Raw genomic sequence first — 23,206 nt, forward strand, 5'->3', positions numbered from 1 at the left:
GCTGATTTAATAGAGAACTGTCAAAAGTCTTCCATGGAAATTTCAGAAAAAAATATTGGATGGAATCCTAAGGTAACATTTGCAAACACAATATATGTGGAATTTAGCTGGCGCACTGTCAAAAATTAATATAATCCATTAGGAAAAACAACATTCTTATACTTTTCTTCCTTTTCAAATAAATTACCTCATGGATTTATATAAAATTTTCATTTCATAAAGTGAGAATCAACATTTTAGCACAAATGCAGCAGTTAATTATATCAGCTATATCACAAAAAATTAATATCGTCACAATCTTTATTGTATATAAACACACATTTATATCTAGATGCAACAAAACAAGATACGGAGTCAATGTTAAATGAAAAAAACAGTTTTAGTAGTTTTTGCTAACTTAAGGTGGTACTGAATACCCTCAATTTCTATTCCCCTCAAGGGGGCTGCCTCTAGGAGGTGCTTAGCATCTTGAAAATACAGAAATATTTTTTTTTCAAAAATATCTAAGTGACTTAGGAACTTAGGCCCCATTTTCAAAAGAGATTTGAAAAATTTACCCCGGGTGTTATAGGATATGTGACTATACATCATCATGTATTTATTTACAATTTATATGGCAGTGGCACCTAAAAGTCTCATTCATGGACCAGGACCCCATTTTGTGCTAGGCACTATACATGCAATTTAATATACATTTACATTTCTGCTTCAAGAGACAAACTGGCTAGAAAAATATGTAATAACCTGTACAAATGCACTCCAATTAGACATAGGAATATAGTACTAGCAAGGACCTCGTGGGTCTTCAAGTCCAATCCCCTGCTATTCCAGGCAACCCCATCATATAATACTGTTCATAGATTTATCAAGCTCCATTTTAAGTTAGGCTCTTTGCCCTCACGATTCCTATTGGGAGGCTGTTCCAGAACCTTGCTCCTCCGCTGGTTAGAACCCTCTTCTAATTTCATGGGCTGCTTATACCCAGGCGCTCTTGTGACAACCCACTTGGCAGACCAAGTACCAGCTAATGCCAAGACCCAGGGCCTCATTGAACAGTGATAAATGCATAGCTGGAAATCAGTCTGGTTTACTGGTGGGTTAGTATATTTAAAATAGATATTAGTGTTATAAGAATGTGTTTAATGTTAAGACTTTATGGAATGCTTGTAGGATGCTGCATGTATTAATCCTACTTATAATATCTGCATCCCATGGTATAAAGTTATATTGAGTGTTTGGATTGTAAACCTCTAATTGTGTAAGTCACCAAATGAGAAAAGCATTATGGTAAAGTACTCGTCCTGCACACAAGATGGCCCACTGAAGGTAAACAAGGCACTGTGTAGCATCAAAGGACAGAGACCTTGTTAATTGCATTCCTAACTATCTCCAGGAAGGGGAAACCTTCATGAACTCATCCCATCAATTTAGATTCTGGATTGAGAGAGGATAAAAATCCTTGACAAGGAGAAACCAGGGTCTTTATGCTGCCTGGACACTAAGGGGCAAAGCTTCCTAAACATAAGAAAGAGATCTCAGTGCTGTTTTGCATGGGTCAGCCCTAAAGGACATATAGAACTGCTTATTATAGAAGCTTCTATTACCTTTTTATATCTAAGACTGTAACTCATTTGTGTCTATATTTCCTATTTTAACCTTATAAATAACTTATTTCTTTTCTTAGTTAATAAATTTTTAGTTATTTTATTATAGGATTGGCTACAGGAGTTGTCTTGAATTAGAGATCTAAATACATTTGACCTGGGGTAAGTGACTTGTTCTTTGAGAATAGGAGTAACCTGAATATTCTTGTGATTTTTGGTGTAAAGTGACTATCTACCACATAAAAAGAACAGGAGTACTTGTGGCACCTTAGCGACTAACAAATTTATTAGAGCATAAGCTTTTGTGGGCTACAGCCCACTTCATCCAAAGAAGTGGGCTGTAGCCCACGAAAGCTTATGATCTAATAAATTTGTTAGTCTCTAAGGTGCCACAAGTACTCCTGTTCTTTTTGCGGATACAGAATAACATGGCTGCTACTCTGAAACCTATCTACTACACAGTCCAGCTTACCTGGTTGGATAGACTGGAATGCCCAAGGGGTCTGTCTGTGACTCCATGGTAAAACTGTTATAGTGCTTTAGGAGTTCACACTTGTTACTGGGTTGGTAAAATCTAATTATAGAGCATACAGCCGGTTTGGGATTTCCACCCTGCTTTTTGACAGTCTGCCTTGAGGCTGGCACTTACAGTAGTGAGCCACTCCAGACAGCACAACACCAACATTGCCCTTTAAAGTTAAATAGCTTTTCTACCTCCCTGATGTTTATCCCTCCAATGTATTTATAAAGAACAATTCTATCCCCTCTCAGCCTTCGTTTTGCTAGGCGAAACAAGCCAAGCTCTTTTAGTCTCTGCTTGTAAGATAAGGTGTCCATTCCTCCATCATCCTAGTAGCCCTGTTTGGCACATGTTCCAGTTTGAACCCACCTTCCTTGAATAAGGATGAATCAGAATAGCACCCAGTATTCCAGAAGAGGTTTTACCAGTACAGCTGTCCAAAACTCAGTGGTTTCAGTTAGCCAGAAGATGAGGTATTTCTGAATTTGCTTTTGTTCCAATTTGGAACAACAGCAAATTTACAGAAATTTCTTAGTGAACCAGAGATCCTCGAAAATGTTGTTTTTGCAAAAACTGAAATACGGTGTTCCTGAAATATGTGAAAATGACATTCTTGTCTGTTTCACAGCTGCAATTCAAGCCAGGGGATTAGCAAGGGCTCTCAGGTTGGTAGTCTCCCCTCTAAACTGAGACTCTTGGAGCTTGCTCCAGGGCTCTTTTATGGAACTGGGAGTCTGGAAGTGCTGAAAAACTTATGGGGCAGCCCTGCCATGTAAAGTGTCTCAGACTGAGGCCCTCACGGCTTCCACACTCACAGGCCAGCTGGCTCCCCGGGCTGCCCACTTGGAAGTAGGTAAAGAACCTTAAAGCCCTGAAAAGCCCCCTTGGGCAGGGAGCTCAGCTGCCCTGAGAGCCCCAGAACCAGTGGGTGCTCTATGGATTGGTAGGCACCTTGCAGCAGAGCAGGGAGACTAACAGCCCCAAGAGACGCAGTTTCAGCTGCCATTCTGGGCCTGGCAAGCTCCATGCAGGGCTCCAGAGCCTGGCAGACTCTATGCTGCCGGGCTGTCAGCCCTAGAACGCCAGGAGGTTACCAATGGAAATCTGCCTGTGTTTTGGCAAAAGTTAAATTGAATCTGCAGTAGATCTGGCAATACATTTCACTTGAGCAAATCGGCAATTTCTGATTAAACTAAGACATTTCCAACTAATTCTACTTACCAGTGCCTGGTACAATGGCATTAATACTTCCCTATTTCTACTCACCTGATACATACTAGGATTGCATTTGCTGTAATCACAGCCACAGCACACTGAGAACTCAGTCATAAACAGTGATAAACTAGATCTTACTTTCCTTCCAAGCTTACTACTATATAATAAAAAGACAACTTTAAATTCCTACCCCAACAAATACTGAAACCTGTGTGTTATAAATACTTCTTTGACTCAGATAAGAATCATGATTCCTCTTGTGAGCAGAATTGTCCAAAATAAACAAATGTCTGGATTTTCAGAAGCAAACACACCTGGGCCGCATGTGTGACGCAATGTGTATATAGCTTGGGATAAAAAGTCCCCAAAGGTAGATACTATTGCCTAGGACTGGCAGAACCCCCCCCTCCACACACACACACACCCCTTTTTACCAGAATCAGTGTAGATATGGATATATTCAATCTGTAAAGTTGAACAAAGGTATGAGGCAACACATCTGACTTTTGGAATGAAATACTGCTTTAGTGGGGTAAGCTTCAATTCTAAATGGAGATGGTCTTCTTCTGGCTCTGTAGGCTATACTAATACTTTATATCAGCCAAACAGAAACTATTTGCTTAGATGGAGCCCTAAATGGAACAAATAAGTAGTGAGATTTCCTTAACTCTAAGGCAGGGGTCAGCAACCTATGGCACGCATGTCAAAGGCGGCATGTGAGCTGATTTTCAGTGGCACTCTGCTGCCAGTCTTGGGTTCTGGCCACCAGCCTCCTGCCAGCCGGGGTCCCAGCCGCTGGCCCTGCTCAGCCCACTGCCGGCCTAGGATACTGGCTGCCGGCCCGGCACTCTGCAGCCTCCCCCAGCTGTGACCCACTGGTCCAAGCCTGGGGCAGTGAGGAGTGCAGACAGGGGCAAGTGGGGGCGCAGCTCAGCACCCGTACCTTAGAAATTGTTCCAGCACCACTGGGATATTTTTAAGTCCTGATTTGATGCTTATATCAGGCCATGTGGAACAGCGCACTGTGTTTGACGTTGTGCGTGGCCCCGTCGCCGTTTTTTTTCCCACTGTGAGTTGAGGGGTACATTTGACAAAATGCCAGCTCCTAAGAAAGCAAAGTTAGATGTCCGTTCATTTCAGCCTTCTTGGACAGACACATTTGGATTTATTCAAAAGGAGGACTGTGCTGTATGTGCTTTCTGTTGTGAAAATGTTGTTTGTCGCACATCAAGTGTTCGACGACATTTTGAAACGAAGCACGAGAAAACCTTTCTTGACGAAGGAGACAAGACAATCAAAAAGGCAGTAGCAGGATATGAGAAGCAAAGCAGTGTTTTTAAATGCTTAAGTGTAAGTAAAAATTAAGCTACAGAAGGAAGTTACAAGATTGCACAGTACATTGCAAAAAATTGGAAAGTCGTTTACAGATGGGGAATATATAAAATGTTTTTCTCAGCAGTTTGGAAGTTTTGTTCAATGATTTGCCAAATAAAGATACGATCATATCTAGAATAAAAGAACTGCCTGTCTCTGCCAGAACTGTTGAGAGATACATAAGCAAAATGGCAGAAAACGTTAAGAAAAGGCAAACAACTGCATTAAAAGACACAGCAGTGTTTAGTGTTGCAGTTGATGAGAGCGTGAATATAAACAACGTTCCACTGTTTGGCAGTTGTTGCAAGATATTGTGCTTCCAATGAAATCCAAGAGGAACTTTGTTGCCTCAAACCCCTGCATGGCACAACAAAGGGGGAAGATATAGTGGAAAGTTTTGTAAACCATTTTGAAAAACAAGGAGTTGACATCAGAAAAATATTTTGTGTGACGACAGTGCTCCTGCCATGGTCGGAAAACAGAAGGGATTTGTAAAGTTACTTGAACATCAAATTGGCCGCCCGACAGTCAAATTTCACTGTATCATCCATCAAGAAAACCCATGTGCTAAAATTTCTAATTCAGAGCTTAATAATGTGATGACTACAGTGGTGCAAATTGTGAATTTCTTGTTGCTCGATCTGCTTTGACTCACAGACAGTTTCAAGCACTGCTAGAAGAGATGGACAGTGCTTATAACTACATTCCACTTCACAGCAACATTCGGTGGCTAAGCCGTGGCAAGGTTTTGGTGCACTTTGTAAACTGTTTTGATGCAATCAAGGCCTCTTTGTCGGAAAAAGGACAAAACTACTCTGAACTGGATGATGACAAATGGCTGTGTAAGCTCATGTTTCTAACTGACATCACCGATCAGCTAAACGAACTCAACCTCTATCTCCAGGATGCATGGCAAACCGTTCTGGAGCTTTTTGAAGCCTGGAAGGCATTTGTTGTAAAACTAGCAGTTTTTTCTCGGGATATTCGAACTTCGACTTTCCACTACTTCCAAAATATAAGAGCTATCGACACGTTGCACTGTCAGTGTTGATGAGATTGGAATGTACACGCAAGAACTGGAATCAGAATTTTCTGACAGATTTCAACATTTCCAGCAATTTGGCCCACTGCTTTCTTTTCTAATTAAACCTGAAAACTGCAACGAAAGCGACTTGGATTTGTCTGTATTTCAGTGGATTGGTGTTGAAGATTTTGAAATGCAAGCTCATTCAGTTAAAAAGCTAGGAATTGTGGGCATCAAAGTTTAGAGATCTGCGGAGTGCACTTGAAGCTACTGAGAGAGATCATGGGGCCTCTATTCTAACCTGCTGGAACTACCTGCCAGTGAAATGTAACTGTTTGAAGAAAACTGCGTTTGCAATGCTTTCAGCATTTGGATCCACATACCTGTGTGAACAGCTCTTTTCACACATGAAATCTGTCCTCTGTCCCTCTCGGAGCCGGATAACAACTGATCATTCAAAAACCTGTGTGCAGCTTAAAGTATCCAAATATGTGCCAGACATTGGAAAATTCAGCAAGGAAAAGCAAGGGCAAGGATCACACTAAACTGATAAGATCTGCATTTTAATTTAATTTTTAATGAAGTTTCTTAAACATTTTAAAAAGCTAATTTACTTTACATACAATAGGTTAGTTATATAATATAGACTTATAGAGAGAGACCTTCTAAAAACATTAAAATGAATTACAAGCACGCGAAACCTTAAATTAGAGTGAATAAATGAAGACTTGGCACACCACTTCTGAAAGGTTGCCGACCCCTGCTCTAAGGTATGCTTGAGGTAAACCTTCAGGGGCCTCTCAAAGTCAATACAATGGTTTCTTTTCCTCTGTATTCTTAGGATCGGAACAGAATTCCTATTTCAAGTGATAAGATAAGAGAGAGAATTAGCCTTTGTCCCCTTGATAATAAAGTAGGGGTCCCTGCAATACAGAGCCTTCAATTTATTCTACACATGTCAGAGAACAAAGAGTCATCAAAACTACAGCTTTCAGAGTGTGAAAATGAACAGGAAACTCCCTCAGAAACTTCATGACAATAAAAGACCTCTCTTTCTGCCAAGATGAAATCATAGAATCATATCAGACTAGTGTATCTGTCAGTATCAGATCCTATAGAGAAAGATGCAAGAAATCCCATATTGGACAGTCACAGAATAAACTGCTCACAGGCAAACTTCCATCCTAACATCCATCAGTTCATTGTTGGCTTGTACCTCCAATTTCTTGTTCAGTCTCTTCTAAATATAACTGTCAATATTCTCATTCCATAAAAAATGACACTCTTTATTAATCCTACTAAACTCTTGGTCTCTATAAAATCTTGAGGCAATGAGTATCAACAGGATAATTATGCAACTGAAGTATTTATTTTTATCTAGTTTAAATCTGATGCCATTCCATTTCATTGGAGGTTCCCTCCTTCTTGCATTATTAGAAAAGGTGCACATGAGTGCCCTATTTACCTTCTCTATATCTTTCATTATTTTTGTGTGTCTATCATGCCACACCTCTAAACCAGATGCTCTCAAACTCAGGGTGTGCCCCTCCTAGGGGGTGCAGAATGTATGGGGAGGCATGAAAAGCTTTAGGAAAAAAAAAACTTACTGTGCACATTCAGAGCTGGGTGGCTGGAGAGTGGCAGCTGCTGCCTGGGTGCCTAGCTCTGAAGGCAGCGCCGCCACCAGCAGCAGTAGAGAAGTAACAGTTGCCTTCAGAGCTGGATGCCTGACCAGCAGTCGCTGCTCTCCACTCTGCCTTCAGAGCTGAGCAGAGAATGGTGGCTGCTGGTCAAGTGCCCAAAGGTGGGGGGGAGCTAAACTACTACAGACACAAAGAAGTGGAGCATGATCAAATAAGTTTGAGAACCACTACTCTAAACTAAATAGTTTTCTTTTCATTCAGAAGTTTCATGTCTCCCAATATTTCTTGCACCCACCTCTGGAGTCCTTCCATTTCTGCTTTAAGCCTTTTTGAAATAGGGTGACTAGAACTGAACACTTTGTTTCAAGTGAAAGCGTGACAAAGTTATATAATGACACAATAATATTTTCAGTCTTATTTTCTATACTGTTATTTATACATAAGGCTATGTTTTAGTCACAGGTATTTTTAGTAAAAGTCATGGACAGCTCACAGGCAGTAAACAAAAATTTAAGTATTTAAGCCTGTGACCTGTCCATGACTTTTACTAAAAATACCTGTGACTAAAACTTGGGGGGGGGGCTGTGGGTGCTCGGGGGGGGACAGGGAGGGGTCCGGGGTCACCGCAGGTGCTGGGGGAAGCGGCCCAGGACCCCTGCTGGTGCTGCGGGATGGGGGGAGGAGGGACCATTGGCAGGGGCTCCCTCAGTGCCATATTATTGCCTAGGCCGACAAGGCCTAGGCCGGCAAATTTGCAGGGGCGGAAGCTCCCCTCCGCGCCCCGCCTCCCCTGCTCCAGCTCAACTCCGCCTGCTCTCCACCACCGCCTCCTGTTTCTCTCCCCTCCCAGCGCTTGCGCTGTGAAACAGCTGTTTCGCGGGGCAGGGAGGGAGAGGGAGGAGGGGGAACGCCGCGCACTGGGGGAAGAGGTGGGGCCGGGGGCGGGGATTTGGGGAAGGGATCCAATAGGGGAAGGGAGGGGGCGGAGTTGGGGTGGGAACTTTGGGGAGGGGGTTGGAAAAAGGCAGAGTCGGGGCGGGGCCAGGGCGGCAATTATTTCCTGACCTAGGGGCAGCAAAATTATTAATCCGCCACTGGGCTCCCTACCCGGCTCCATATGCCTGCAGCTCCTAGACGGTGGAGGGGCACAAGCGCTGGCTGCTGCAGCTCCCGCTGGCCAGGAACCACAGCCAATGGAAGTTACGGGGGCGGGTCCTGTGGGTGCGGGCAGCCCCCCTCCCCCTCCACCGCCTAGGAGCTGCAAGCCATGCCAGTGGGAGCCCCCCACCCTCAGGTAAGAGCCCCCACAGCCCCTACCCCTAACCCCCTCCCACACACCCAAACTGCTGCTGCTGGCCCAGGGGCTGCCTGAGCCGGCACCAGCCGCTGCAGAAGTCACGGAGGTCATGGAAAGTCACAGAAACCGTGACTTCTGTGACCTCCATGACAGACTCGCAGCCTTATTTATACATCCTGACATAAAGTTTGCTTTTTTGACCATTGCTTCACATTCAGCAAAGTTTTTCACTAAGCTGTTCACAAGTTTTTTCCTCCAGTGGCTATAGTGATTTTAGAAGCCATTAATTGCTCAGTAGTTCAGACTATGTGTAGTGCCTTGTATTTGTCAACAATGACTTTCATTTACCGTAATGCTCCCAATTCATTTAAGCTTTCTTAAGTCCCTCTTTAGTTCCTCAGTATTTTTAGTTGCGATTAAACTAAATAACTTTATGTCATCTGCAAATTTTGCCACCTCTCTATTTACCTTTTTCAGATCAACTATTAATATATTGCACACAAATAGAGTAGGTTAAATGAAAGTTATTTAGGTTGCCAAAGTCAAGCCCTCAAAAATTACAAAATGCCAGATTAAAGGTTGCTCATGCAAACTTGTGTGTCCATCCAGTGCACAGAATAAAACTTTATCATGACGCATATACATAAAGTACAGAATTAAGGTTACACAGGCAACGTTAAATCCAGCATTTCCTAATTTTTGAGTTCTTGTCTTTGCAATTTAAAGAATATCTTTTAATATAGGATTCTTTTTATGTTATTTCCTATATTTTGTTTTAAAAGAAAGAGGTAAAAACAAAATTAAGTACAACTGTAACAACCCCTAGGCCCCCAATTATGTACCATCATCAGGATACAAACCGTGTATTTTCAGCGCAGCAGCACACACTTCTACCACTGGAGCTACAGGATATTAACTGTCAGCAGGCAAAGACTGTAAGGAGAGATGATGGGACAGTAGAGCCATATGTCAGGGGGATAGTGGTCCAGATGGAAGAACCCAACCCAGATTTCTCCCTCTACTATTACAGCTGCTCCAGCAGCTCCCAGGTGTTCCCAGTACAGCATGCGACACTGTTGCTGCTTTGGAAGGGTGAAGGCTGGGCTCTTTAGTATGTTCATGTTCAATTATTTCTGCATGCTGCCAAAATTTTCTTGAATAACGAAAGTGAGAGAAGGGAAAAGGTAATTTAAAAAAGATTATAACTCAGCCAAGCCTGAATGCAATTTCCTAGGACAAATGAAAGACATATCTTTAGCCCCAGAGCTTTGTCTCTGACAAATTTCAACAGCTTGCTTCTAAAAAAAGTTTAATAGAATCATTTATAATGGAGAGTATTAGGACCTAAATCTATAGTTCACTGCCAGCTCCCCCTATCATTAAAGAATACAAGTCCTACTATAGAGCTTTGCGGTTCCCTTCATTTTAAAGCCATCATAGTACTATATTTCTTACCCCATGTAGTTTACTTATGCATTCTCCAAATGTAGTAGTACATGAAGATGGCAGAATACTTAAGTGATTGCAGTAGCACAGTGGTTACCTGATTCAAATACAACCTCTTTTGGGTATATTTCTAATGGGATTGATTTGATATTAAAAAAAAGAGAAGAATTGACATTTTATGGGTAAGAAAGACTACATTATACCTTTAAGAAATGCAGAAACAAAACCTTACTAGATAGTGCTAAAAAATTGACAAAGGAATTTTACTAGCTGGGAGGAAAGGTTACTCAGTATGTAACCAAGAGGTCTGGGTGTTGCTGAATAGAGCAAATGTGCAGCAGAGAAAAGCTGGTGCAGCACTAAGGCAAGCATATTCCCAAAGAAATAAGAAAATATTTTAGATATGTTGGTCAAAATAGCTAACCAGATGTTAGATGCAGAAGGAATGGGATAAAGATTATAATGATTTAACATAAATAAATGGTATGGCTTCATTTGGAATACTGTAGGTAGCACTGATCACCTCATCTCAAAAAGGATATTTCAGAACTAAAGGGGATCAGAAAAGAGCAATGAAAATGATCAAAGGCCTGGAAAATCTCTTATATTAAAAAAATAACGAATGGCATAAAGGAGGTAGATTGGGAACTTCCCCTCTACCTTTCCGATAACACAAGAACAAGGGGATATTCAATAACATTTAAAAGTGTAAAATTCAAAACCAATAAAAGGAAGTATTTTTTCACATATGTGAACAAACTGAGGAGCTTGTTGCCGCAGGAAGTTGCTGAAACCAGGAATTTAACAAAATTCAGAGAAGGCCTGAATATAGAAATGAATATTAAGAATATCCAGAGTCGTCATTATTAACAAACAAATATTAACAAATTTTGGAATGGAATGTTAAACCTTGTGCTGATGGGCTTACACCAATTTCTAACTATTAGAGATCAGGATAAAACCTATATGGAGCAGATTATCCCACATCTTCCTACTGTAGATTTCTTACACCTTCTGCTAAAGGATCTGGTACTAATCACTGTCAGAGACAGGACGAACCTTGAGTTTGAGCCAGGATAGAGTCATTCTCACTCTTTCTCTGGCCCAATTAATAATTATTTAATACAAAGCGGAATGGCTTCAACAAGGGAGATTCAGAGAAACCTACATCAGAACATTCTATATTCCAATGGTTAAGTCACTCACCTAAAAGACAGGGGACCCTGTTCAAATCCATTCTCATCACACAGAAGGGGGAATTGAACTCCCCCCTTCATCATGGGTAAGTTCCCTTATCACTGGGCTAAATGTTATAAGAGAGGCACCCTCTCCCCCAGCTATTTTGTATGGAGCCAGGTGTGCATCCACAGGATTTGGCCCACAGGAAAGCTAAGCAAAGGAACACCTACCTTTGCCCGGTTTGAGGCTTGCACTGGGCTTAGGCATGAAATAGATGCTCAGGTGCCTCACTGAGACAGCAGTGCACATGCCCACAATCAGATACAAATAATAAAAGGTCATATTTTTACTATAAGAAAAAAAATTATTCCTGAAAATAGACAGTCACTCATAACTGAAAATACTACATGATTCAATCCTTTCTGAAGAGAGGAAGAGGCTATTCAAAGTGGGAAGGAGGTATGCCATCTTGATTAAGAGTCAAATGGACCCAAAACTTCAAGAGTCTGGTCTTTAATGAGAAAAATAATGCTTATCTGTACGTTAAAACAAGAGTTCATGGAGGGCCACAAGGGATCAAAAAAGACTTTCTTGGCCTTGATGATCCAACTGAGCCAATTTAAAAAATTTCTGTCCTTTGATAATCTGAGAAACTATCCTCAGAGCTTGTCTACACAAACACTTAGGGTACGTCTACACTACGAAATTAGTTCGAATTTATAGAAGCCGGTTTTATTGAAATCGGTTGAATACAGCCGATTGTGTGTGTCCACACAATAAAATGCTCTATGTGCTCTAGTCGGCGGACCGCGTCCACAGTACAAGGCTAGCGTCGACTTCCGGAGCATTGCACTATGGGTAGCTATCCCACAGCTATCCCACAGTTCCCGCAGTCTCCGCCGCCCCTTTGAATTCTGGGTTGAGATCCCAATGCCCGGATGATGCAAAACAGTGTCGCGGGCGGTTCTGGGTACATGTCGTCAGGCCCCTCCCTCCCCCGTCACAGCAACGGCAGACAATAGATTCGCGCCTCTTTACCTGGGTTACCTGGGTTACCTGTGCAGACAACATGGAGCCCGCTCAGCTGAGCTCACCGTCACCATATGTCCTCTGGGTGCCGGCAGACGTGGGACTGCATTGCTACACAGCAGCAGCTGCTAACTGCCTTTTGGCGGTAGACGGTGCAGTAGACTGGTAGCCTTCATCGGCGATCTGGGTGCTGGCAGCCGTGGGGCTTGCCTTTTGGCAGTAAATGGTGTATTACGACTATTAGCCGTCCTATTACAAGTCGGGTCATCGCACGTTAGCAGAGTCTTCCCCGAGCAGCCGATTGTGCAATAGGCCTGAAGACCATCGTCATACGCCGCCCCGTATTTGCTGCCAAGCACCCAAAAAGATGCCGAGGGCTATCAGTCACGCTGCACCGTCGTCTTAAGATGTAAAAAATAGATTTGCTCTGTATTCATTTGCTTCCCCCTCCCTCCGTCAAATCAACGGCCTGCTAAGCCCAGGGTTTTCAGTTTAATCTTTGGGGGGAACATTCTGTGTGACAGTTGTTTGTGTTTCTCCCTGATGCACAGCCACCGTTCTTGATTTTAATTCCCTGTGCCTGTACGCCATGTCGTCACTCAGCCCGCCCTCCCTCCTTCCCCTAGTCCGTCAGATACTACGTTTGCGCCACAGCTCAGAGAGCCGAGAAGCGGTTCGCGCCTTTTCTTTGAATTCTGGGTTGAGATTCCAATGCCCGGATGATGCAAAACAGTGTCGCGGGCGGTTCTGGGTACATGTCGTCAGGCCCCTCCCCCCTCGTCACAGCAACGCAGACAATAGATTCGCGCCTTTTTACCTGGGTTACCTGTGCAGACAACATACCACGGCAAGCATGGAGCCCGCTCAGCTCAGCTGAGCTCACCGTCACCATATGTCCTCTGGGTGCTGGCAGACGTGGGACTGCATTGCTACACAGCAGCAGCTGCTAACTGCCTTTTGGCGGTAGACAGTGTAGCATGAGTGATAGCCATGGGGCTGGCAGCCGTAGGGCTGCATTGCACCAGCCCCTTGCCAGGCGATGGTATATTATGACTGGTACCCGTCGTCATCGTATTGGTGTGGCTGTCAATCATGGCCACCTGGGCAGACATGCTACTGTTTCGATGATGATGGCTACCAGTCGTAATATACTATTTTCTGCCAATTGCCCAGTATTGTCTGCTAAGCACCCAGAAGAGGCAGAGGGCGATGCTGGGTGCTGGCGGACGTGGGGCTGGCAGACGTGGGGCTGCATTGCTACACAGCAGCAGCCCCTTGCCTTTTGGCAGATGATGGTATTTTATGATTGGTATCCGTCATCGTCATACTGGAGAGGCTATCACTCATGCTGCACCGTCGGCTGCCAGCTTAAGATGTAAAAAATAGATTTGTTCTGTATTCATTTGCTTCCCCTTCCTCCGTGAAATCAATGGCCTGCTAAGCCCAGGGTTTTCAGTTTAATCTTTGGGGGGACCATTCTGTGTGACAGTTGTTTGTGTTTCTCCCTGTTCCTGTACCTGTACGCCATGTCGTCACTCGGCCCTCCCTCCCTCCCGCCCTCCCTCCTTCTCCTGGTCCATCAGATACTACTTTCGCGCCTTTTTTCTGACCAGGCGCCATAGCTAGCACTGGGATCATGGAGCCCGCTCAGATCACCGCGGCAATTATGAGCACTATGAACACCACGCGCATTGTCCTGGAGTATATGCAGAGCCAGGACATGCCAAGGCGAAACCCGGACCAGGCGAGGAGGCGATTGCAGCGCGGCGACGAGAGTGATGAGGAAATTGACATGGACATAGACCTCTCACAAGGCACAGGCCCCAGCAATGTGGAAATCATGGTGTCACTGGGGCAGGTTGATGCCGTGGAACGCCGATTCTGGGCCCGGGAAACAAGCACAGACTGGTGGGACCGCATCGTGCTGCAGGTATGGGACGATTCCCAGTGGCTGCGAAACTTTCGCATGCGTAAGGGCACTTTCATGGAACTTTGTGACTTGCTTTCCCCTGCCCTGAAACGCCAGGATACTAAGATGAGAGCAGCCCTCACAGTTGAGAAGCGAGTGGCGATAGCCCTGTGGAAGCTTGCAACGCCAGACAGCTACCGGTCAGTCGGGAATCAATTTGGAGTGGGCAAATCTACGGTGGGGGCTGCTGTGATCCAATTTGCCAGGGCAATGAAAGACCTGGTGATAGCAAGGGTAGTGACTCTGGGCAACGTGCAGTCAATAGTGGATGGTTTTGCTGAAATGGGATTCCCAAACTGTGGCGGGGCCATAGACGGAACCCATATCCCTATCTTGTCACCGGAGCACCAAGCCACCGACTACGTAAACCGCAAGGGGTACTTTTCAATGCTGCTGCAAGCCCTGGTGGATCACAAGGGACGTTTCACCAACATCAACGTGGGATGGCCGGGAAAGGTACATGATGCTCGCGTCTTCAGGAACTCTGCTCTGTTTCGAAAGCTGGAGGAAGGGACTTTCTTCCCGGACCAGAAAGTGACCATTGGGGATGTTGAAATGCCTATCGTGATCCTTGGGGACCCAGCCTACCCCTTAATGCCATGGCTCATGAAGCCGTACACAGGCAGCCTGGACAGGAGTCAGGACCTGTTCAACTACAGGCTGAGCAAGTGCCGAATGGTGGTGGAATGTGCATTTGGACGTTTAAAAGCGCGCTGGCGCAGCTTACTGACTCGCTCAGACCTCAGCGAAAAGAATATCCCCATTGTTATTGCTACTTGCTGTGCGCTCCACAATATCTGTGAGAGTAAGGGGGAGACCTTTATGGCGGGGTGGGAGGTTGAGGCAACTCGCCTGGCCGCTGATTACGCGCAGCCAGACACCAGGGCGGTTAGAGGAGCACAGCAGGGCGCGGTGCGCATCAGAGAAGCTTTGAAAACGAGTTTTGTGACTGGCCAGGCTACTGTGTGAAACTTCTGTTTGTTTCTCCTTGATGAACCCTCCAAACCCTCCCCCCCGACCCGGTTCACTCTACTTCCCTGTAAACCAACCACCCCACCCCACCCTCCCCTCCCGCTTGCAGAGGCAATAAAGTCATTTTTTTTAACATTCATGCATTCTTTATTAGTTCCTTACAGAGGTAGGGGGATAATTGCCAAGGTAGCCTGGGATGGGTGGGGGAGGAGGGATGGAAAAGGACACACTGCATTTTAAAACTTTAAGTCTTATTGAAGGCCAGCCTTCTGATGCTTGGGCGATCATCTGGGGTGGAGTGACTGGGTGGACGGAGGCCCCCCCACCGTGTTCTTGGGCGTCTTGGTGAGGAGGCTATGGAACTTGGGGAGGAGGGCTGTTGGTTACACAGGGGCTGTAGCGGCGGTCTCTGCTCCTGCTGCCTTTCCTGCAACTCAACCATACGCTCGAGCATATCAGTTTGATGCTCCAGCAGACGGAGCATTGCCTCTTGCCGTCTGTCTGCAAGCTGACGCCACCTATCGTCTTCAGCCCGCCACTTGCTCTGTTCTTCCCGCGATTCAGCCCGCCACCTCTCCTCTCGTTCATATTGGGCTTTTCTCATCTCCGACATTGACTGCCTCCACGCATTCTGCTGTGCTCTATCAGCCTGGGCGGACATCTGCAGCTCCGTGAACATCTCGTCCCTCGTCCTACGTTTTCTCTTTCTAATGTTCACGAGCCTCTGCAAAGGAGAAACATTTGCAGCTGGCGGAGGAGAAGGGAGAGGTGGTTAAAAAAGACACATTTTAGAGAACAATGGGTACACTCTTTCATTACAAGGTCGCATATTTCAGCTTGCAGGCAGCCATCGTAGGCCACAGTGTTTTGGCTTTTTTAACCTTCTTAACATGCGGGAAAGGTTGCAAACAGCAGCGCATTTCCCATATCAAGGATGAATTGGGTTGTCCATTTAAAATGGGGTTTCAATGTAAAAGGAGGGGGCTGCGGTTTCCCGGTTAACATGCGGCACAAACACAAGTAAACCCCCCCCACACACACACACGATTCTCTGGGATGATCACTTCACCCCTCCCCCCCACCGCGTGGTTAACAGCGGGGAACATTTCTGGTCAGAAGAGCAGGAACGGGCACCTCTGAATGTCCCCTTAATAAAATCACCCCATTTCAACCAGGAGAGCTTTCTGGAGATGTCCCTGGAGGATTTCCGCTCCATCCCCATACACGTTAACAGACTTTTCCAGTAGATGTACTGGCCGCGATTGCCAGGGCAAAGTAATCATTAAACACGCTTGCTTTTTTTTTGTAATGTTTACAAATAGTTACAAAGTTACACTCACCAGAGGTCTCCTGTGTGCCCTGAGGGTCTTGGGTGAGTTCGGGGGTTACTGGTTCCAGGTCCAGGGTCACAAACATATCCTGGCTGTTGGGGAAACCGGTTTCTCCGCTTCCTTGCTGCTGTGAGCTACCTACAGTACCTCCATTGTCATCTTCCTCGTTCCCCGAACCGTCTTCCCTGTGTGTTTCTCCAGTGAGAGAGTCATAGCACACGGTTGGGGTAGTGGTGGCTGCACCCCCTAGGATCGCATGCAGCTCCGCGTAGTAGCGGCAAGTTTGCGGCTCTGCCCCGGACCTTCCGTTTGCTTCTCTGGCTTTGTGGTAAGCTTGCCGTAGCTCCTTAATTTTCACGCGGCACTGCTGTGTGTCCCTGTTATGGCCTCGGTCCTTCATGGCCTTGGAGATCTTTTCTAATACTTTTCCATTTCTTTTACTGCTACGGAGTTCAGCTATCACTGCTTCATCTCCCCATATGGCGAGCAGATCTCGTACCTCCCGTTCGGTCCATGCTGGAGCTCTTTTGCGATCCTGGGAGGACTCCATCACGGTTACCTGTGCTGATGAGCTCTGCGGGGTCACCTGTGCTCTCCACGCTGGGCAAACAGGAAATGAAATTCAAACCTTCGCGGGTCTTTTCCTGTCTACCTGGTCAGTGCATCTGAGTGGAGAGTGCTGTCCAGAGCGGTCACAATGAAGCACTGTGGGATAGCTCCCGGAGGCCAATAACGTCGAATTCCGTCCACACTACCCCAATTCCGACCCGCAAAGACCGGTTTTATCGCTAATCCCCTCGTCAGAGGTGGTGTAAAGAAACCGGTTTAAAGGACCCTTTAAGTCGAAAGAAAGGGCTTCGTTGTGTGGACGTGTCCAGGCTTAATTCGGTTTAACGCTGCTAAAGTCGACCTAAACCCGTAGTGTAGACCAGGCCTTAGTTTAAGAGTTAATGCCTCTCAGCAGGGTCCACACAGCCAAGTTAGTTCGCAGAAGGCTAGTGTGGGTCAATTCACACCCCAGCTTGCCATGAACTAAGAGTTCATGTAGACAAGACTTTAGTCTCTGAAGGGATGTGTATCAGGAAGACATCCAATAAATTAAGAAATGGAAAATTTATGCTGAAAAAAATCATGCAAATCTTATTAGGGTGTTGAATAGTCTCCAAAGTAATGTGGTGAAAGCCCTATTACAGCTGGCTACACCCACTCAAGAAATGTATCTGCACCCTTGCGTGAACGTACGCACAAACACACACACACTGCAGGGAACAATCTTGTATTGGCAGGCAGATGAACTGCAATGTCTGCCTTCAACTTCAAGATTCTATTAATTCTGTTAACGCAAGATAATCACTGCTTTCTGGCCTGCTATAGTTTTCTTGGGAACTGTAAAACCATCTTGAATTCAACACTCTCCTCTTTTTAGTGAACAATGAATATGTTAATGAAAGCAGACTTGCAATGTAAAAATCTGACTTCTCCTCAGAAGCTAAATGTAGATTGCTTCCTTGCAAATATTAGAATTAAGGGACCAACTTCCAAACTTCTGTACCTAGGCACCTTTATCCATACTAAGGTACTTTGATTCTGAAATAAACAAAGTATGTACGTATGTCCCCAAAATGGATATTTTCAAAAATCAAGCCCAGAAACTTTAACAAAACATGTTTGGTATGCTGCCATAGCACTAGAAAAATAAACATTAAGATCTGAAATAGACAAGTTCACAATTCATTAAACTATCAATTTTGAAATGGACTCTCCCTCAGACCTGTGGGTCTTTGTTAATACAGAAGTTGAGAGAATGCTTGACATCCAAGTTGGGAAGGAATGTTTTCCCTGCAAGGACCAAAACATGAGGAAAATGCCAGTACCAAGGCCTATTAGTTCACATGAAAAGATAACTTTTTAGGTAAAATCTTCTGATGATAAGTAACCTCTTGAAATTATGGAAGATTTGGTTCTATACAAAACAACATGCAGAAGAAAAAGGAACAGAAAGGTAAGACTGACATACCTTCCTTTTTAATGAGATTCGGGACATGCTTCAAGACATGTGACCTCAACTAACTGCTTTTTTTTTTTTTAATGGTTTCGTCAATGTGATGGCACATGACTCCGACAGTGAGGAATTTCAGAAGCAATTTGATGAACAGGAATTTGACACTGTTTAATACCTACCGGTATTTGATTTTGTACTTCTGTTTAAAATTGCTTTTCCTTTTAGAGATGGAAACACAGAAACAGTTACCCAACATTTAAACAGTTTCTAAAGTCTTAACTAGAACGATACTTGACAGTTTTTCTCCATTCTCCGCATGTTGAGCTTACACATAAATCCGAAACACCTGGGTGTTCCACACACTGTGCAGTAAAGTTATTTTTGGATTCTTAATGGGAATTTCCACTGAACCTTACCACTTTTATACTTGCTGGATGAATAAAGCAGCAGAATGAACTGTTATTTTATTAGGGTTTTTTTAAATTCATTTATAGCAAAAGATAACTTCTGCTGGTTGCTAAGAAGTAGTCATGTGTAATATACATGCTTTTGTTCAAATAAGCTATTTTTGATGTTAGGACTTTCTTTTAAGACTATAAAAAAAATTCACCCAAAATATTTTCCCAATTCAAATTCTGAGATAATGCTTCTGAAAGAGGATATGCTGAACATTGCAACTAAAATCATAATTCCATTACATTCCTAGTACAGACTTCTTAACTGTATTCATATCTTATTTTAAGTACCTGGACATAGCTTTCAAACCCATGGTCCTCAGTTACTTTCCAGATGCTGACATTTGTTCGCATTCATTCAACTTTATGTCCCAGTAGTGGTTACTAGTTGATGCCACCAGTACCCACAACAGATTCTGGATTATCCTCATAGCAAAACAGTATGTTTCAGAATCTGTTATGGGTACCAGCATCATCAACTAGTAACCACTACTTGGACATATAGCTGAATGAACGCATTATATTTGTTTGCATGTTAAATCTTCAGAGTAACCATAATAATAAAAGTTAGAACCCTTAACTCAAAATTTTACAAACAAATGTCAGCTTTCAAACCAATGGTCCATAGTTACTTTCCAGATAGTTTCCTTGAGATTAAATATTTCTTATGGTCAGGTGATTGTCTCCATTCTATATTGCACAAAGACTGCTTTGTGAGTTACCATTTGTTGTCAATTAGATGCCACTTAAAAACCTAATTACTGAAAAACATCAATAGCAGAGATAGAATTAATTAAGAAAGAGATTTGACCTATCCTCTAAGGCTATCTAACTACCTATCTCAGGGTTTGACAGTGCCCTTAAACTCCCTATTAAATATGACCCCGAATCTGAAAACTCTGCTGGACAAGCAGACCTTAACTCACCAGAGTCCCACTAAAGGCCATGTGTGTATATAAGGGCCTCACTTGAGCAGGGAAACTACTTGTGTGCGTTGCTGCATAGACTCAAGCTCAAAATATGTGTATCTTTTCATATGTTATTAAAGCTGAATTTACCATAATAAAACACAGCCTTGTAGCCATTTCAATACAAATGAATGTGAAATATGATATACAGCACAACCAGACCCTCATGCTTATCTTTTCTTGGTTTACTATAATCCAATTGATTATTTACCACAATCTTGACTACTTATTATATTCCTCTTCAGAATAAAGTGTAAGTGGTCATTTATATTCTGTTAGCCTTCCTCAGTAAATTTATACCATATATTTACTTATACCTTATTATACTTTGCAAAAATACAGGTTCTGAATAAATTTTCTATTTAACCCAGATTTCCTCCTGCACACTAAATTCATTAGAGTTTACTGTTAGGAAGTATTAGGAAAGGGATAGAAAATAAAACAGAAAACATCTAATGCCACTATATAAATCCCTGGTGCACCCACACCTTGAATACTGCGCACAGTTCTGGTCGCCCCATCTCAAAATGGATATAGTGGAACTGAATAGTAGAACTGGAAAAGAATGGGAGAAATGCAACAAAGATGAGCAAGAAAATGGAATGGCTTCTATATGAGGAGAGCATAGGGTACATGTGCAGCCCCAATGGGCACTCCTGTTCAAAAAGTCTCAGCTAAATATGTACCAAAGTGGAATACATGTGGACAATCACTCCAAGAATGGTACATTAAATGAACATTCACTCCAACACAATCCTGAACTCCAAGCATTAGCCCTTTACCATCATGCTATTCAATGATACCACCAAAGTAACACCACTCTAACATACTCACACTTTCAGTTTTCATCCTTAATGTACGCATCAAAGGACTGACATTTATATGGAAACATAACCTTTAATTCTAAATTAATGATGCTTTTTGTGTGCAAATTTCCTTGTTTAAAAAAACATGAAAGATATTTATATGACATGGATAGGAATAGCTATATCTAACAGTATTTAAAAAGTAAAAAAAAAAAAAAATCCCACATACATGGATACATTTTAGCAGTAGCCCATGCCTTAGATCTTGCTAGTTTAGAAGTCAATTGTCAAATTTCAAAAATCGGGAATTTATTTTTTTAGAGAGCTCTAAAGAAAATTAGGATTTACAACAACAACAACAACAAAGAATTGTAAACTGTTTAACAGACTAATTTAAAAAAAAATCAAAAAATAATCCTACCCTTAATGAGCTGTACATTTGGGGAGGATACACGGTTTATATTTAACAAGTTAATCTTATGTAAATGTAAATCTCAATCCAAGCACACATAAGTATAGCGTTAATATGATGCCTCCATAATATCGCTTATTCTCTCTCTCTCTATCTATATATATATATATATATATTTTATGGGCTTGTACACACCAATGTAAAAAAATCTTTATGAAATGTATCAATCCTTTCACAAATTAAAAAGAAACATCAAATGGTTTCCTAGAATGTCTTTATGAAAAAAATCCAACTCCCTTAAGGTTTCATGGAAAATTAGAATCTTGAAACTTGGTACCATATCAGTTCCTTGGGACAGTGACTTGATTTAATATTAAAATTACAATGCAGAAGTTGTACAAGTAATAACCTTTGTTCTCCTACATACTAACCAACAACAACTTTACTGTAATAAGATGACCAGTACTACACATTGTACTGGATGGAACAGAAACATTACCTCTTATTTTGCATTCTATCCTTTCTGCAAATTAAACCTTATTTTTACTACTGTACATTTTTAATGCTTTTTCCTCATCGTTGTGCTACATGTTTGTTTCATTCATGTAGCACACAACTACTAACTTGTTTTTTTCTCCCAGCAAAACAATTGCAAATGCCTACTTCTAACTTGGGTGAATAAGACGACAATATGAGACTTTGATGGCCAAGAAGGGGTTCACTAGAGCCTGAGAACTCTAACAGCCCCACCTGATTACACCTGGAGGGTTTATCAAACTCAGGGAGGAATTAAAAGGAAGGAGTTTAGTGCAGTTGAGGAGACAAGATCTAGGCGAGAGATCGCTTGGAGTACCCTCTCTGTGGGAAGTGCATGGCAGAAGCCAAACAGAGGGAGAACCATGGGAACGCAATAGGAGTGGAGTTAGCGCCTATGATGGGCTTTAAAACGGGGGCAAGAATCCAGGGAGGCAGCCTTTGTGGTTCAGAGCTCTGCAGAGAGTGAACCACTCGGGAAAATCTAAGATAGACTAAAAGCTTAAGCCTGGTGCAAGCGGAATGTGTTAAATTTGTATTTTCATCTGGGCTTTTTGAGTTTTGCTGAGGGACGCAATGGAGCAGCCCCAAAAGCTACTGCTTTGGAAGAAAAGTGAGGCTGAAGAGGAGCCCATGAAAGATAGAGAATGTTGTGATGTTTATTCTATTTTGTCAGCCATTATTTGGGGTGGAACTATAATGTGCCCTGGCTGGAGGGCCAAGTTATTACTATTCCAGACCACTGAAGTCACAAGAAAGAGTCATGGAAACACCGGGTCATACTACAAGGGGATGGTCCAGGACAGAGAGACCATTACAGGGACCAATGCCTAAGAATTATGAATTGAGGCTACTAATAAGGCTGAAACATCCTAATCTTAGTTACACTGTGACAAATCATCAAACCATATATGGTTCTTTGCTGGGGATATCATAAACAAAGTGGGCAATACAATACTTATATAATATATACTGCAATGCAGTTAATTCGTGCCTCAGCATTGTTTGTTTTAATGTGATTTTCTTTAGTTATTATCATGGGATAGAAAATAATGTAAGACCGTTTGAAAAACTTCTACTTGTCCTGTAAAATAAAAAGGATACCTTGTTTGACAGGTACCTATGAATGCTTTTCTAGTTTAACACTCTAATCTCTACTCAAATCTGGCAGGACTTTAGTCTGTAGGGAGATAGTTATTTTCTTTTGTGAGATGACCCTGTTGTTTCATGAAACAAGATTAGTTTCATGGGGAGAGGCAGAGGGAGTTCACGTGATTTTTATGGAGAACTGGGGTAGGTTGTAACCAGAGAAGGGTTTGGTTTTTTTTAATCATTACTTTATTGACAATCAAGAAACTGAATGTCAGTGGCTGAAGGAACTCTGTATGGCAGGCCACACACAGAGTCGAGAGAGAGAGAGTGCCTT

The 23,206-nt window shown here is 43.1% G+C and overlaps 2 protein-coding genes across 3 annotated transcripts in view; both read right to left on the reverse strand.

Annotated features, from left to right (window-relative positions):
* ME1 (malic enzyme 1) overlaps nt 1-23,206 on the reverse strand; it is a 387,310-nt gene that overhangs the window by 258,225 nt on the left and 105,879 nt on the right. The gene's annotated exons all lie outside the window — the stretch shown is intronic.
* On the reverse strand, nt 15,517-17,153 carry LOC135982260 (uncharacterized). The gene is made up of 2 exons (XM_065588091.1): nt 16,613-17,153; nt 15,517-16,019 (listed from the first exon to the last, which is right to left on the reverse strand). Exons 1-2 carry the CDS (start codon nt 17,151-17,153, stop codon nt 15,517-15,519), a joined length of 1,044 nt encoding a protein of 347 aa, XP_065444163.1.

The sequence above is a fragment of the Chrysemys picta genome, chromosome 3 (genome assembly GCF_011386835.1).
Source record: "Chrysemys picta bellii isolate R12L10 chromosome 3, ASM1138683v2, whole genome shotgun sequence".
Classification (NCBI taxonomy): domain Eukaryota; kingdom Metazoa; phylum Chordata; order Testudines; family Emydidae; genus Chrysemys; species Chrysemys picta.